This window comes from Brassica rapa, chromosome A08, assembly GCF_000309985.2.
Source record: "Brassica rapa cultivar Chiifu-401-42 chromosome A08, CAAS_Brap_v3.01, whole genome shotgun sequence".
Classification (NCBI taxonomy): Eukaryota; Viridiplantae; Streptophyta; class Magnoliopsida; order Brassicales; family Brassicaceae; genus Brassica; species Brassica rapa.
Genome location: NC_024802.2, coordinates 11,320,243 through 11,336,594, shown reverse-complemented (window position 1 = coordinate 11,336,594; position 16,352 = coordinate 11,320,243). Strand labels below are relative to the sequence as shown.

The 16,352-nt window shown below is 32.8% G+C and overlaps 2 protein-coding genes and 1 long non-coding RNA gene across 13 annotated transcripts; 1 reads left to right on the top strand and 2 right to left on the bottom strand.

Annotated features, from left to right (window-relative positions):
* Window positions 1–4,860: 4,860 nt before the first annotated feature.
* Window positions 4,861–7,149, bottom strand: LOC103834088. Of its 7 annotated transcripts, XR_626405.2 has the most exons (4): window positions 6,805–7,060; window positions 5,896–6,639; window positions 5,624–5,811; window positions 4,861–5,558 (listed from the first exon to the last, which is right to left on the bottom strand). It is a non-coding gene; the product is annotated as an uncharacterized LOC103834088 (long non-coding RNA). The 7 variants fall into 7 exon arrangements; XR_004450272.1 differs by having other exon boundaries at window positions 5,624–6,639; XR_626402.2 differs by having other exon boundaries at window positions 4,861–5,811.
* A 708-nt stretch (window positions 7,150–7,857) lies between these two features.
* LOC103834087 (heat stress transcription factor A-4a) lies at window positions 7,858–9,614 on the top strand. Of its 4 annotated transcripts, none has more exons than XM_009110146.3 (3): window positions 7,858–8,111; window positions 8,197–8,429; window positions 8,511–9,614. In XM_009110146.3, the coding sequence occupies exons 2-3, from the start codon at window positions 8,208–8,210 to the stop codon at window positions 9,399–9,401; spliced, it is 1,113 nt and encodes a 370-aa protein (XP_009108394.1). In that variant the 5' UTR covers window positions 7,858–8,111; window positions 8,197–8,207; the 3' UTR covers window positions 9,402–9,614. The 4 variants fall into 4 exon arrangements, with proteins under 4 accessions (XP_009108394.1, XP_009108395.1, XP_009108396.1 ...); XM_009110147.3 differs by having other exon boundaries at window positions 7,859–8,111; window positions 8,206–8,429; XM_009110148.3 differs by having other exon boundaries at window positions 7,861–8,111; window positions 8,197–8,423.
* LOC103834086 (transcription repressor OFP5-like) lies at window positions 9,479–11,142 on the bottom strand. 2 transcript variants are annotated; one of them, XM_009110143.2, is made up of 2 exons: window positions 10,997–11,142; window positions 9,479–10,919 (listed from the first exon to the last, which is right to left on the bottom strand). In XM_009110143.2, exon 2 carries the CDS (start codon window positions 10,915–10,917, stop codon window positions 9,952–9,954), a length of 966 nt encoding a protein of 321 aa, XP_009108391.1. In that variant the 5' UTR covers window positions 10,918–10,919; window positions 10,997–11,142; the 3' UTR covers window positions 9,479–9,951. The 2 variants fall into 2 exon arrangements, with proteins under 2 accessions (XP_009108391.1, XP_009108393.1); XM_009110145.2 differs by having other exon boundaries at window positions 9,479–10,833; window positions 10,997–11,140.
* Between the last annotated feature and the right edge of the window lie 5,210 nt (window positions 11,143–16,352).

Below are 16,352 nucleotides of genomic sequence, written 5' to 3'. Positions count from 1 at the left end.
GTGTTTGGACCCACAGTCGATATTTTGAAAGCATATTGCTGGAAAATACGGTGACAGGGTGTATAGCAGTCAAGAAAAATCTGCATAAGCGAGGGATACCCGGCGACATTGTTTGTGCAATATGTGGTGCGGAGGAGGAATCGATCAACCATGTGTTTTTTGAATGCCCTCCTGCACTTCAGACATGGGCTCTTTCAAAGATTCCAACATGTCTAACTACGTTTCCAACAAGTTCTCTCTTTGTGAACATTGATCATCTTTTTTGGAGAGTTGTTCCACAGATGGAGGATCATCAGTTTGCACGGATACTATAGTATATATGGAAGGGAAGAAATAATAAAGTCTTTAGTTATATGGATGTGGATCCGTTGGATACCCTTAAACTGGCTGAAACGGAATCAAAACTTTGGGATGAGGCTCAAATTTTGAATGATAACAAGAGGATCCAACCGGTAGGGGCAATGATTCTTCCGTCAATCCCAGGAAGATGGTGTTTTACGGATGGTTCCTGGAAAGAAAATAATATTTTTTCAGGCCAAGAATGGTATAGTACTCTAGAGGGATTTGCGGGTTTGATGGGTGCAAGGAATGTCCGGGCGTCACTTTCTCCCCTTCATGCAGAAATGGAAGCCTTGTTATGGGCAATAGAATGTATGAAAAACTTACGATAATTTCAGGTTACGTTTGCAACGGATTGTTCTCAATTGGTGAAGATGGTTTCAACACCAGAGGAATGACCAGCATTTGTAAGTTATTTGGAGGATATAAACAGCTTGAAAGAGAGTTTTTCCCAAGCAGAGATTATCTATGTACCAAGAACGCAGAACAAGAAGGCGGATAGCTTAGCCCGTAGCGCTAGAAAGGAAACGTCTTTTGTAGTTCACATGGATCAAGATCTCCCAGTTTGGTTCACAGAGTGTATATGAGTCTGTAAAGTGGATGACAAAAAAAAAGAAGTTGTATCTGATTTGTTTCACGTTAAAAATGGATCTCGTCTAGTATATTATAAAATTCAAATAAAAGTGAGCCCATTTACTAATTATTATTTTTTAATAAAATGTTAAATTTATTTATTAACAAAAGAAAAAATGTTTACAGTACTGCAAATTTGGTAAGATTACAAACTAGAAAAATAATTTGGGATAGTAACAAGACTTCCGAGACAATCCTATTGATTCTCTCCAGCCACCTAATCATCATTTTACTGTAGAAGGTCGCATTCCTGAAACGTAAAGATGATACCCTGTTTCAAATGATTTTTGTTTGAATGAGTTCTAAAGCAGTATGATAGGTATTATTATGCTTCATGTTGTTTCGTTCACACCAAACTCCATGGAATACTGTTTGGAAAGTCAGCCGAAGAAGGCACAGATCAATATCACTACGCCTAGGAGAGAGGCGTGTTGTACCGTGATGTTCCATTCATGTGTAGGACGTGGTAAGATGGCTTTTGAAAATTCTGTCTAGATGGTGTAAGAGAATGGACATGCAAAGAAAAGGTGGTCTCGAGTCTCATTCGGTTCTCCACACCACATAGTCTGACAAGTTTGGTTTTCACCCCATAGTCTTGTCATATCTCCTGTTCAAAGCCGGTTATGGAAAGCTTGAGTGAAAACCGAAGAATGGCCTGCGGAAACCAAACCAAAGTGCACCAGTTCACTTCATTTCTCCGTTGTCGAATTTGCTCCCAAGTTCTTTCCAACTAGAACCAAGTTTTGTAATCATCCTCATCATGTCGCCAGAGGATACAATCGCTTCCTGCACCTCCGACAAGGAGGATACTAGTTAATTTTTTTTTTTATATTTATGTTGACACTTTTGTTTGCGTAATTACGAATTTTTGTGAACAGTTTCTGAAAGCAAAAAAATCAAGACACAAGTTATGCTCAGCAGTTATAGCATCTTGTTTCCAAAACGCATATTTTTCACCATCCATTGCCGAAAAAGAACAAGGAGGTCAAAGGCTTTGCATCAGCATTAGAACCAGTGCCTCCTCTCTTGTTCTTGTTGTGTTCTGGTTTCTTGTTTTGCAATTTTGTGTGTGTGTGTGTAATTTTTGCAGTCTTATTACATATGATGGATTCTAGGCCTGGACGTTCGGGTATCCGTTCGGGTTTGGGTCGGATGCTTCGAATTTTCGGATAGAGATTTACAGAATCCGTTCGGGTTATTTTATATTTTGGATCGGGTTCGGGTTTTTAAGGTTCGGGTTTGGGTTATTTCAGATATAACCGAACTGTGTAACAAATAATAATAAAAATTCTATGTATCCTTGATTTGACCATGTGAAACCACAAAAAATACTGCCGAAGTTAAAAAATTGAACAACTTAATATAAGATATATGATCTTTCTGATTTGTCATTACGTTAAGGAACACGCGCATGTATTCTTTTTCTTCATGTAATTTTTATTTGTATTATATTGAATATAAAATGGTAAAGAATCCATCTATTCATAAATCAAAATCAAAGAGATATCAAAATCAAACAGAAATCAAACTTGGATAATTATGAATGTTTGAACTCATGCCGATATAAAGAGCAAAGAGAAAACAAATTACAAATCTTACTTGTAATCAAACATAAATCAAAATCGCAAAATATAGTGATACATACATATAATCAGTCATAAAATGAGTTTGAGTATGTATTGAAAATAAATGTTGAAGAAGGAGAAGAAGAAAAGAAGAATGTGAATGTAAGATGTAAGTTTATGGTTGTGCTGAACCCTGTGCAGCTTATAAAAATATACATGTGATCTAAAAAAATGGGCCCTAGTATTTTAGAAAAATACCCTAAACTCTAACTAAAATTTACAAAAGAATTTATGGGCCATGTGTAAATGTGCCTTGGGCACATGCCCAGAGACGGGCCTATAATATATATATATATACTTCGGGTAATTGGTTCGGGTATCCGGACTGGTTGAATCCTAAACCCGTTCGTTTTTTTTTTAACTTCGGTTTGGTTGTTAGTTCGGATTTTTCGGATCGGTTCAGGTTTCAGTTAATATGCCCTCACCTAATGGATTCGATAGACTTGATACATAGAAATGAGTTTTTTTATTCTTTGGTGACTGCAAGTCTTATTTTTAGTTTAATGCAGAGTTTGAAAATTAATTCATTAAGCAAAGGGGACATTATCGTATGGCACATATGCCCAGTTATAATTTGCACAGTTAAGCCATTCTCTTTTTAGTCGATGACTCATTACAAAATGCATGGTAGTTATATTAACATTTTACCCAAAAAAAAATGCATGGTAGTTTGGCTACATTGAATAATACTCCCTCACATGTTAATTATACCAAAATGATAAAATTAATACGGAGGGATCATTTGTCCTACGTCATGATTTTGGTAGCAGTGTCATCTCAACCATAGTTACCAAACTCTATCACATCTGTATACTAGTAGTCTTCCGGCGCTACGCGCCGGATTTGTATGTTTTATTTTTAAATGAATTAACAATTTATTTTATGGTTTTAGTAAAGAAGTTTATCAAAAAATGGTTTTAATAAAGAAAAGGAGTTCAAAAACATGAAGATGAATATATGTTAAAAGTGAATGATATTTTCTGATATAAAGTTGATGAATTATAAGAAAAAATGTAAATGCTTGTATTTGGTTGTATTGGTTAAATACTTTGTTTTCAAATCCTCAGTGAATTCTTAATCATGTTCCACATTGATTGGATTTGAATTGACTATTTTTCCAGGACAACTTATTCAAAAACTATTTACCTCTTCAAAATTGGTTATGCATAACATTAATATACTATAAAGATATGTACTTTTGTCATAGTTCTCATATGCGGAGTGACGAAGATGGTCGAGTCATTTGCTAGGTTTATGGTGGAAAAGTACCGATTTAACCCCTCAATGAGCCTCTGGATTGTTATTATCCAAACACAATTTCATTAACTGAATTTGTTGATTCTATCATCATGAGTGATTCCGCTGCAAAATATCATAGTCTAAAGTTTTTGAAATGGATGCATGGTTTGTGCCTGAAGAGCATTCGTCGTAGCTGTCAATGCTTTCGTCTGAGTTATAATTGTTGACTAAAATATATGATTCCATCTTATTTGTTTTTTCTTTTGTTTTGTGAATATAGTGGAAAATATGTTTTCATGTGAATCTTTCTCTTTGTTGAAGATATATATTTTGTTAGATGGTGGGTTACGGCTATATATTAATAATTGTAGTTGTTTGTTGTTTAATTTGACATTCCATTGATTTATGTGGATGCAGTTAATTTTTTTAAAGTGTGAAAGTATTGCTTTATGGAAGTTATAGAAACTTTTCATGTTAGACAGAAACTTATAGTTCATTTTTAGTGTTATGAGATATGTATCATGTAATTTAAATGTGTTTTAGAGACAAATTTTTAGATATTATAAAATAAAATCAATTGTAAATCTAAATCAAACAATACAATATATTATTTATACTTATAGAAACTTTATATATATAAATTATTATATGACTCTAGTGAGACGATAACTTTGCATGGGATTTTCAAAAAGATATTATCTTATTATTTTATCGATTTGTGTTATATTTTAAATTGATCCAACTTAAAATCGATAAAAAGTTTTAATTTATAATGTTATTAATTTATCGAATGTTAATTTGTGGAATATCTAGTGTAGTTATAATCTTCTAAAAAGTGAACAAATTTGTAAAACTATTTTCATGTTGGACAAGTGTTGGTTTCTCACGTTTTAATATTGTATATTGTTAATGTTCATATTACAAAACTATTTTCTTACTTAAGAAAGTGGACAAAATAGCGACTGACCAAGCATACAAAATTGGAAATGTATGTATGTAGTTAGCAACCAAGCATACAAATCTATTTTGTTTTCATAAACTGGAATCCATGTAATTATATAAACTAAATGTAGCACGTACATAAAAAAAACTTTCAATCCATGCACGAACAAATAACCGCTTACACAAAACTTGGGCACATAGACACTCGAAGTTAGATACAGACACCAAATATACAAAAGCAAGAAAAAGCTCAGCCAAGAACACAAAAGGGAATGTCATTATCTTTTCATTCAACCATCAAATAAGGCCCTCAATCTCTTCTGAGAAAATTACAACACCATTGATCCTCCACCGGAGGAGCGACCATTGCTCTTATGTCATCAGCCGACAAGAATCAAACAACCAATGTTAGGTTTATCAAGCTTATTTAGCCTTAAAGACCTCAAAGCAAGCGTTATCGGGTCATCGTGATCGACGTAATTCACACCTAACGATACAAAAACCTTTTGAATTGTCAAAACGTCCAAAATCTCGTCGCATCCCATTATTAGAAACTTGTCTTCCTCTGTTAAATGTATCTTTTTGATCTCCTGGCTCTGCTAAGAGTGGAGATCGTGACCCTCGTGGTAGTTACATGTCCCAATCGCTATGCCATTTAAGTAACTGGCATCATTGAAGCCGCCACTTCCTTAGACTTTCTTCTTTACGGTAAGTAGATTGGTTTGTGGTCTCGAGACAAGTCTATGGATTCACCATTCCTACAGAGAACGGCTCTGCCATCTGCTGCATTTGCAACCATTAAGTGTCTGGTGCAGAAACAGAACAACAATCATGAGCAAACAAACCTTCACTTAAAATTGAATCTTAGTGATTCTGAAGATGGGTTTGGTCAAAGCTAACAATATCGGCCTGAAGAAACGCGTTGCTCAAAGAACTCTTGACTTCTTCGACATAGATACTGTTCAATTCTTTTTTTTTTCTTATATAAGGTGTGTTGCTCCTGATTTCTACGAAGACATCATCTTTGATGAATCTAAAAACATCAAATTCAATTCCTCTGTCACAGAGCACAGCCATAAAACCCAACTTCTCTAAAAAAAATATTTTTTATATTTACCGGAAGAGAAGTGGTGTGAAAGATTGTGTACCATTGGGGGCTTTGTCTCAGAAGGCATGTTCTGGTTTTTAGCATCAACTGACAACTATAGATCATATCATAAGATCGATGAAGTTAATCACAACAAAGAACAACAAATTCTAAAGTACTTGATAAATTAAATCTGTTCAGATATGAGCTTCCTAAGTTAATGAAAAGTATTTTTACATTTGCATCTACATGCAGTTCATACAAAAAACATATACTTCTCAGTCCGGTCTTGTGGACATAGCTAGTCGAGCTTGCAACAAACTTTGAAATCGACTCTTAGTAGCAGAAAAGATTTACATCACATGAAACTGAGACAGAACCAACTTATTAAAGAAAACAAAATCTTAAAATGACTAATTGTCCCCAACTTTAATGCAGCTGCAGAGAAACCTTCTAAACAGCCAGACCTTAAAGGAGAAAGAGAAGAAAACAAAAAACACTTTAGCAGCAACTAAAAAAAAACCTTTGCTTAGTCTATGCCCTCCAAGCAACACATGAACGTAAATAGAAAGGATGAAGAAACATACAACTCGAGCTGCAAAGGCACTACAACGCTGTGGAGCCTGGTATATTGTACCGTCCATGATATTATACGTTAGCATCAATATAACCTTGTTATACGTTTGCATCGATATTATACGTCAGCATCGATATAATCTTGTCGGGATAATCTCAGTAGCATCACTGATCACATACTCTAAGCCTGTCATCTTCCTGCGCAGAAAATTATAATCAAATGTGTTAAAACCAAAAGATCAATCCTTTGATCCTCCAACACTATTCCACAACAAAAAAAATAAAGAACAAAACACTAAAATTTTGAAATCGAAAGTAGCAAGGAGATGATAAAGAAAGTTAGAGAGTGATCGAGAGGGTGACCTTGGAGAGACTGGTCCCTGTTTTTTAATTCCGCAAGAATGATGAAGGAATTAGCCATTCTCGGATGGGTTGCTACGAAAAAAATTGCTTTTGGATATCGTTTGAGTTGTACTGATCATCGCATGAAGGACATATATTTATAGCCGAAGCTTCAACGGTTACTGTGGAAAACAAAGAGATAGATTGATTGCTTCAAGTGGGCGGAGTAATAACGAAAAACTCAAGAAGTAAAGAAATGATTTATGGATTAGTTTGACGTTACTGAATTCAGATCGGTGCTTAAAGTCTGAATTTCATCGTGGAGGTCACACGTGCAAGAGGATTAGGAAAAGGAAGGCGAAACCTAATTTTGGATGGGTCTCTAATATGGCTCAATGTCTGGGCCTACTCTAACTATTGTCATAAAAGCCCAGATAATATTCGATAGATCAAAGAGCGCCGGGGAGCAAAAATCGCAGGAGCTCTGATGTTGCGACACGTGACGCAAAACACCCCTATCTCCAGAGTGACATGGACGCATGAGAGGACAGATAAGCCAACTTTATTATTATAGATTCATTCAAATGAGTCTTTTCACTTTCCATAGAAATTTTTGTTGGATGTTTTATTCCATTTTGGTTATCCAAATAATAGAATAGTTTTTTGATGTAAAAAGAAAAAAAAGACTTTCTATAGTTATGAAATCAAAATCCCAAAAGATAGCAACGAAATTTCTTACGGTCATATGCTTCTACATACACAAATGTATGATTATCTGTCTATATACACGTATCATTGAATTTTTAAATTAAAAAAGTTTATAATTAAAAACCTCATAGCATGGTGCCATGCCATGGACCACAGTTTCATAAAAAAGTAAAAAAAAATGAATAAATAAAAATTCCAACCAAACCCAATCTCTGCAAAAAGATGTGTTGTGTTGTGCGATTCGTACGCACTTGATCAAACTTTTAGATGTCAAAAAAAAAAAAAATCAATATCTTTATTTCGTTTAATTTCTATCCAATAAATATCGTCGAAAGCTTTGACAATTCTTCTTCTTATAATATCAAGCACCGGGTCAATCGTCTTGTCTACTTTTCTTCACAAGACTCTGTTATTTCCTCAGAGAAACAGAGCACGACAAAAATCACTGATCTTTGAAAATTCGAGAAGCAGAGAGGTTTCGAGAAGCATTTTTTTCTTTATATTATAGGATTAGGTGAAAATTTAATACAAAAGGGCTCTAGATTCATTGAATCTCGGAGTAGTTTTAAAAGGGTTTCTGAGAAGCTTCTGTTCGATTGGTTTCATTACCAAAAACACTGGTGGGTTCTCTCTCACTTGGTTAAAGTTCGAAGCTTTATCCACTTCTTTTGATCGAAAGTTTTGATCTTTGGTTTTCTTGAAAAGCTTTTATAGAGATGGATGAGAGTAACCATGGAGGCTCGCTCCCACCTTTCCTCACCAAAACGTACGAGATGGTTGACGACTCCTCGTCTGATTCAATCGTCTCGTGGAGTCCTCAAAGCAACAAAAGCTTCATCGTTTGGAACCCACCGGAGTTTTCAAGAGACCTTCTTCCCAAATTCTTCAAACACAATAACTTCGCAAGCTTTATCCGACAGCTTAACACATACGTAACTGTTTAGTTCTGTTCTGTCTTTTTTTTTTTTTTTTAAACAGAACATTCTTGAGTTTATTTTAAGTTTTTTTTTTGTTTGTAGGGTTTTAGAAAAGCTGATCCAGAGCAATGGGAGTTTGCTAACGATGATTTCGTGAGAGGTCAGCCTCATCTTATGAAGAACATTCACAGACGCAAACCTGTTCACAGCCACTCTTCACCGAGTCTCCAACCTCACCCATTGACTGATTCAGAACGACAGAGAATGAATGATCAGATCGAGAGACTAACCAAGGAGAAAGAAGTGTTGCTTGAAGAGTTACATAAACAAGAGAAGGAACGAGAGATGTTTCAGCAACAAGTTAAAGAACTTAAAGATCAGTTACAACACATGGAGAAGCGTCAGAAGACGATGGCTTCGTTTGTCTCTCAGGTGTTGGAGAAACCGGAGCTTGCTTTCAATCTCTCTCCGTGTCTACAGGAGACTAACGAGAGGAAAAGAAGGTTCCCTAGGATCGGGTTGGAAGGTTCCACAAGCCCTTCTTCACAGGCAAGAGAGCTTCAGGTGGAACAGTTAGAGTCATCAATAGCGGTTTGGGAGAATCTTGTATCTGAAGATTCTAGCGAGAGTTTGGGACAAGAAACAAGAAGCATGATGACACTTGATGTGGATGAGTCATCTACTTGTCCTGAAAGCCCTCCTCTCCCTTGCATTCAGCTAAGTATCGACACATGTCCTACTTCTCCAAGGACCATCGACATGAACTCTGAGCCTGATGCTTCCAAAGAACAGAACACAGTTGCTCCCTCTCCTCCTCTTTCAGCAGCAGGAGGGAATGATGTCTTCTGGCAGCAGCTTTTGACAGAGAACCCTGGCTCAACTGGGCAAAAGGAAGTTCAATCAGAGAGGAAAGATGATAAAGCTGAGAAATGTTGGTGGGATTCGAGGAATGTAAATACACTTACAGAACAGCTTGGACATCTGACTTCTTGAGATAGAGAAGTTGTTATGTTAAATGATCTCTACTTCAGATCTGTTTATAGTTTCTTGTAACATAGGTTTCTTTTTTACTTGTCGGTTCATTGTATTTTGAGTATGGTTCTGCTTTTTATCATCACATGTATGTCCTTTCAGTAGCAGACTGTAACATTAATCTTTCAGGACTATAGAAGCTTAACCTGACAACTTTGTTCAGTTATTTCTGTCTTTGATACTTTGATTCATGTGAGAGTTAGGCATCATCTAGAAGCTCTGCTACATTCTCTATTATGCAAAAGATTATGACTGATACTCCCTCTGCTTTTTATTAGATCACAATTTCAAGATCGTGTACATAGATTAAAAAAACATTTAATTTTGTTTTACATTTTTAAATAATTATCATTAATTATTCACTTAAACAAAATTCAACCAATAATAAAATACACAAGAAAATACCAAGGGTGATACAAAGTTAAATTGAAAAAGTCATCTAATTTGGAAAAAAAATTCTATAAAATTTCAATATTAAAAACTGAGGGATAATTACTATTCTACACCAAAATTAATGTAAATATAAATCACTGTGCACCTGCTGAAACACATTGATGATCATGTCATGATATTCATTGGTATTGAGTCTAAGATAACAAACCAGAAGCCCTTTGAGTTCTTCAGGGTGGTTGATAATACCATTCTCCATGATCATCTCCACCATTGAATCTCTAAAATCCTTCTGAGGATCGGTCGAGCATTTCGCAACTGCAAAGCTTTCCTTCTCCATTCCTCCCCCATCGTGCTCGCGTGCTCTCAGTTTAGCCTTCTTCAAGTCTTCCATAGCTTTAACTCTGCATGCTCTTGGTGAAAAGACTCTAACATTGCTGTTTTCTTTGGTTCCTAGCTCCCTTCTTAGGTACATAGACTTCCTCCGTTGGTCAGCCTTCAGCTTCACTTCTCTTAGTTTTATTTCCTTCAGCTTCACAAAATCTTCTCTACTGTAGCTTCTTGTACATGTTCTTGTGGCTGGTTTTTGCACCTTGACCTCTGACTCCTGTTCTGATCTCTTTGGTTTTTGTAGGAGAAGCTTTTGGTCACGTCTCTTCTTATCTCTGTTCACGTGAATTCTTGGCGTCATGATCACAGTTCCTCCTTTGTCTCTATCCATTGCCTCTACTTCTAGGAAGCCACGCGTCTCTCTTCGGTAATCTCTTGCTTTCTTCTTCACACTGCTCATGATCTCTTCAAACTTCTCATTTGACTCCATGCCTGCTGACCTTTTTGCAACGTTCTCCTTTTCTACTGATACTCTCTGTAACCTTTTGCTGCTCTCATGAATATCATTTCCAGGTTTAGTAGAACTCAAGGAAGATTTTGTAGACATCTTCTGGCTAGCTTCATCATGATGCTTCTTCTCCTTTGCAGGTTTCAAGTCAGAAGAACCTCTCAACTTTGAAAACCAAGAAACATGATGAGCACGAGACAAAGAAGATGAAGAAGGGACATGTACTTTCTTTCTTCCCCATTTCATCATTCCTAAAGATCCCAGAAGCCAGATGTTTTGAACAAATGCGAATTAACTTAAGAGAGGAAAACACACTTAAAGAAAATACCTGTTTTAGGATTATAAATATTAATAGGGAGATGAGAAGATGTTTCTTTAACGGGTTAAAGCTATTGCAGTTTGAAAAAGAGAACCAAATCAGCCTGAATCATCTTGTGCCCACTTTTAAACTTGTGAACTTTTTGTTTTATTGGTTTTGTAATCTCTGGGTAAGTTGTGGAATTTATACCGAAGTAGGGGACCAGTTGCATCAATCAAAAACCAAACTTCATTGATGACAAAGACTTAGGCTATGTCTTCTTTCGGAGTAACGTGACCGATCCAAGAACCACACGAATCATCCCATCTTTTAGTTTTGTAGTAGCTGTCTTAATTGCGTAAAACCCATAGTTAAACACTTGGGTTCTTGGCTCATGGAATCTAGTGCCTATGCAATGATTACATTTACATTATTATGTCCCTAGTCATTTAGCAGACCGGTTTACAGAATTAGCCCCAAACCCTAGTTTTCGTCAAAAAAGAACAATATGATTGTCATATCGCTCCCGGGTCCTAGACTAAGAGATTTTTTAATCATGAAGATGGTAAAGCTATAGGATTCAGGGTTATGGTACGAGATTTTGTGAAGTTGGTGTTGTCCTGATTTTAGAGGAACAGCTAAAATCTCTCCATATGGATATATCTCCTACCTTGAGGTATGGTGGTTCGTGTCATCAACCACCAACTTGTTCATGATTTTGATTTTTAACTTATACTAGGATAAGACATGCATCTTAGGCATAGTGAGTTTATTTGTATATATTATCGATAGTTTTTTTATATATTTGAACATTTTATTTATACATATATAATATTTTTTGTTATTATTATATAATTTCTTTCCGATGTACCGGATTAATTTTTATTAAAAATTTTGGAACTAAACTAAAATTAATATATCATGGGTTGATCAAATTAGACATTAAACAAATTATGACACAAAAACTTTATTTTTTTCCACCGAACACATTCTTGAAAAAGTGAACAGTATTGTTTCCACAGTTGAATTATTTTGACATTTATCTTCTATATGGTTTTAAAAGGTTTCAGATCAACCATCAAATTGATACATGTCATTTTAATGCTTTTAATCGTATGCTTAAGGAAAACTTATATTTTTGTGATTTAATTTTTTTTAAAAAAATCAAAATAAAACATATAAGAAAAAATCCAACATATTAGAAAAATATAACATATAAGAAAAATATAACATATATGGTTTCCTCATTTTTGTAATTTAAAATCGTTTTAAGAAATCTAAAATATAACATATAAGGTTTCCTCATTTTTGTAAAAGTCATTTAAAAATTTTCAAAATATAACATATAAGAAAAAATCTAATTTTTTTATTATATGATTAATGTGATTGTTTAATTTTTGTAATAATATAAAATTAAACAAAAATGAAGAAAGATGCAAAAATTGTTATCAAATATTTATTATTCATAATCATTAATTACTATATATATGTTAATCATATTAAGTAATTTCGTAGCTTTTATTTAAGAAAAATACACGCTTCTTATATTTTAAGTTAATATAATATTCCTTAGTAATTTGATTTGGACCAACATTTTTTTCAATTGATTCTTAACCTGCCACGTAGACTAAATTGATATCTTAATTAAGTGACACCTAAGCATGATCTTTTTTTCATTAGTATAAACTTAAGGTTACAATTTTTTTAATAATCTTCTATTAATATACAGCGGATTTTCTTCTATAAATAAGTGCTTTTATCTAATAAGTTTTTTTTTGTTTCTCTTATATTGTAAAGACTTGACATTGAAGTATTAGCAAATTCACCAGATCCAGGCTCTTCTACTTTATAATCTGAAAAGGAATAAAAGAATAGTACCCCGCGCGTATGATATAAGAAACTTTAATTTTAAATGATCTGATGATTTTTGGACTGTCCATAAAAACGACAAGACGTTCGACTAATAGTGATGGCAATATGAACCCGTTGTGTTTTTTTTGAAAAAAGTAGACTAAATGTTGTAAGTTAAGTTTAATTTGATTGATATAATTATTTTAACAAATACAATATTTTTTCCAAATTTCCGTGTGTTTACAAAAATTTAAGATTTCAACGATTGACTCTGTAAGAAATTTGTCACTTTTTTGCTATAACAGTCCCGATTTTTGTTTACCATGTATCAAATTGTGTTTATTATACAAACTAGGTCGGTTTCCGCGTTACGCGCGGATAGTTCCTCTTGTATATTCTGACTGATTTGTTGTGTGAAGATCAAATATTGTAAAATTTTCTGTGTTTATAAACTTTTAGTGTGTACGATATAGTATACGAAAAGAAACATGCTCTGACTTTTATTATTTAAATTTTGCAAATATATTTTATTCGTCGCATTTTTTATAATAATTTTTTTCGTTAGTTGGACCAAAATATCAAAATTGAATTCAGAATACATAAACAGTTCTCAATTCTTAATTATGTTTTTTTGATTATAAGCTTATGAATTGTACATTGGAAATTTAGCTCTAATTCATGTATTAATTGAACTTTACTCTTGTTTTTCTTTCGATGTTTTCATTGTTGTGTCAAAGTAAAACTGTGTGGCTGATAATGAAGCGAATAATAGTTTTCATGCAAATAATAATTATTAATCAGTATGTATCAGACTTTTAAGTTTGTGTTTGTATTTTTATTTTAGTTATATATATTTTGGAAATATACTTGTCACCATGAGAACTTGATATCTCCGATAACTTATGATTTGAACATAAATTATTGGTTGCCCCATAGTGTAAGATCCACATCTTGACGATTAGGGCCAACAATGAAATTGTGTTATGTCAAAAGATTTTAAGCTTGCTTCTTAGAAAACAATCAATAGATTTTAAGAAACAATCAAAAGATTTTAAAGAGCTTAAGAAACAACCTATTGCTTTAAGTTCTAAGCTTGCTTCTTAGAAAGCAATCAAAAGATTTTAAAGTTAGAACAACTTGTTTGAGACTGGATCATTGAGTATAAAAATTGCTACAAATGCAAAAGGATTTCAAGAATGGTTTTAGAGACTCTTGTAGCCATTCCTAGTTGTGAACTATCACCATATTACGACATGTATTTTATTTAGGTATATACGCTTAGCAAATTACAAATATGTTTTGAATATTAGTTTCATAATCCAAATGAAATCAAAGTAAATACTTTTTCTTACTTTCTATGATATTTTAGCTAATTACTATATTTTAAACTTGAAATTATTATTAAATCTTAAATATCTTTCATGAACTTTCAGAATGATACAAACCAAGATAACTAAAATACGTAAATTTCACAGAATTACTAAATGTAGTATATAAGATTAGACAAAAAATAATAATTTTATGTCTTCCAATGTTTGTTGGACTCTATATTTTGTAATACATGCCTAGCAAATTGAATATATTTAAGAATGTTTAGTCTTATAATGCAGTGATGAAAAGAAAATCATCATATCATCATTATCTATTATGTATGTTATCATTGATTTAAGACATTTTTTAATTACTTAAAATTTTTGTATATTTTCTTTATTTCTCTCTTATTTAGTTGATAAATTATTCTTAAAATTTTAGAGTTAAGCAAATATTTGCTCATTCTTTTTTTGCACTTCTATTTTACATAGATATTTTTCCGCGTGTTTAAATTTTTGTTAATTTATAATTTTTTATTCTATTTTTATTGAAAATTCTCCTTTAACCTAATAGCTTGCCGTATTTTTGTTTTGTTCATAAATTTTAAATATTACTCAATCCATTTCACAATGTAAAATGTTCTAGAGAAAATTTGATGTATGAAAATATAAAATGTTTTGATATTTTTAAGATATTTTTAACTTTCATGAAATTTGGTTAACTAACAACACTACACTTTAATATTTTCAATTGATTAACTTATTTTAAATGTATATTAGTAATAATATTTAAATAAAAATTGATTAGTTTTATGAAACGATCATATAATGTGAACCAGAGTACTACTTTAAAACCTTTTTATCATCAAATTTTTGGTTTTGTGGTGTAATCAAGCATTGGCATTTGTTGCTGACTTTGTAAGTAACTCTGACTCCATTACTATGAAGTTAAGTTTTAGTCTATTGTACTGTTTAGAAACCTGACGTTATGATTTACGGCGATGGAGACTATTTAGTATTAGTCTGAGAAATGAATCAAAACAAACAAATACATGTTGTTGTGTGTCTCATTAGAGTTTCATTGTGCTTTAATATTGAATCCGTTTTAAATATATGCAAGATAAGAACACGGAACTGGTTGCCTGAAAAGCCATTAAACCATTCAAGCTGTTAGTCTATCACTAATTTGGATATGGTGTATTTTTTGTTTGAGATATTCTATATTTTGTTAGCTAATTTTATTTTTTTTGTACGTTGAATTTGCATTTGCATGTAATAGTTGTGTGAATGTTCTAATATTTTGAAAATGCTGTTTGTGAGAAGGTAATTACCATTGGACAGATGAAAGAGAAATTTATGTGGGTGTCCGTGAGTTCGACAGATTGTGAGGGTGATTTAGTTTTTAAATACTGGTGGCCTTAGAAGCAAAAATCGGTAATAAAATTTGTTATTGTTACCGACAATTCAATAGTATGAGATATATATGAAATGGTTTGATTATTTGTGGAAACTCATGATCAGTAAATCCACATATGATTTACTTTATAGTTAGTACGAACAGAAAGCAGTAGGAATAAATTTTTAAGTTACATACATGGCTAAGGATATTTGTTAGTCAACCCGGTAATTAGAAAATGTCATACGCTAAATGAATGGCTCGTTGATCAGTGGAAAATATTTGAAAGAAATTCAAATATGATTGTCTTTATAGTTCAAAAGAAAGAAAAAGGCTAAAGTTGAATATAAAAATACATCCATGCTTATGCTTGAGTCTGGTAGCACCAATATGGACACCTACATATTACATATAACGTATCAGGTGCGCAATATTCATTTCCTTAACAATATTTATTTATAGTTATTTGATACTGATTTTCATTTTTAATATATGGAAAATTTGGTGTTTAATATTTATTAAATTTAGAAAAAATATTTATTACATTTAAAAATATATATATATTTTTAGAATTTTAACCAAGATGTCGACCTAATTTTTTCTGATAGTTTTTAGTTTTTATATTAATTTATTTGGTTTTTGATAAATGTCAATTTTTTAAGTTCTATATTTTTAAAGACAAATTAAAAAAATGTTGTGTTGATAAGGTTGAGCATTTAATGTAAAATTGTGTTATATGTTACGTTTAAGTATTTCTTTTTTGATAACTGTTAGCAGTTTGTAATTATTTTCTATGAACAGCATATATAACATTTCTTGGTAAAAACTC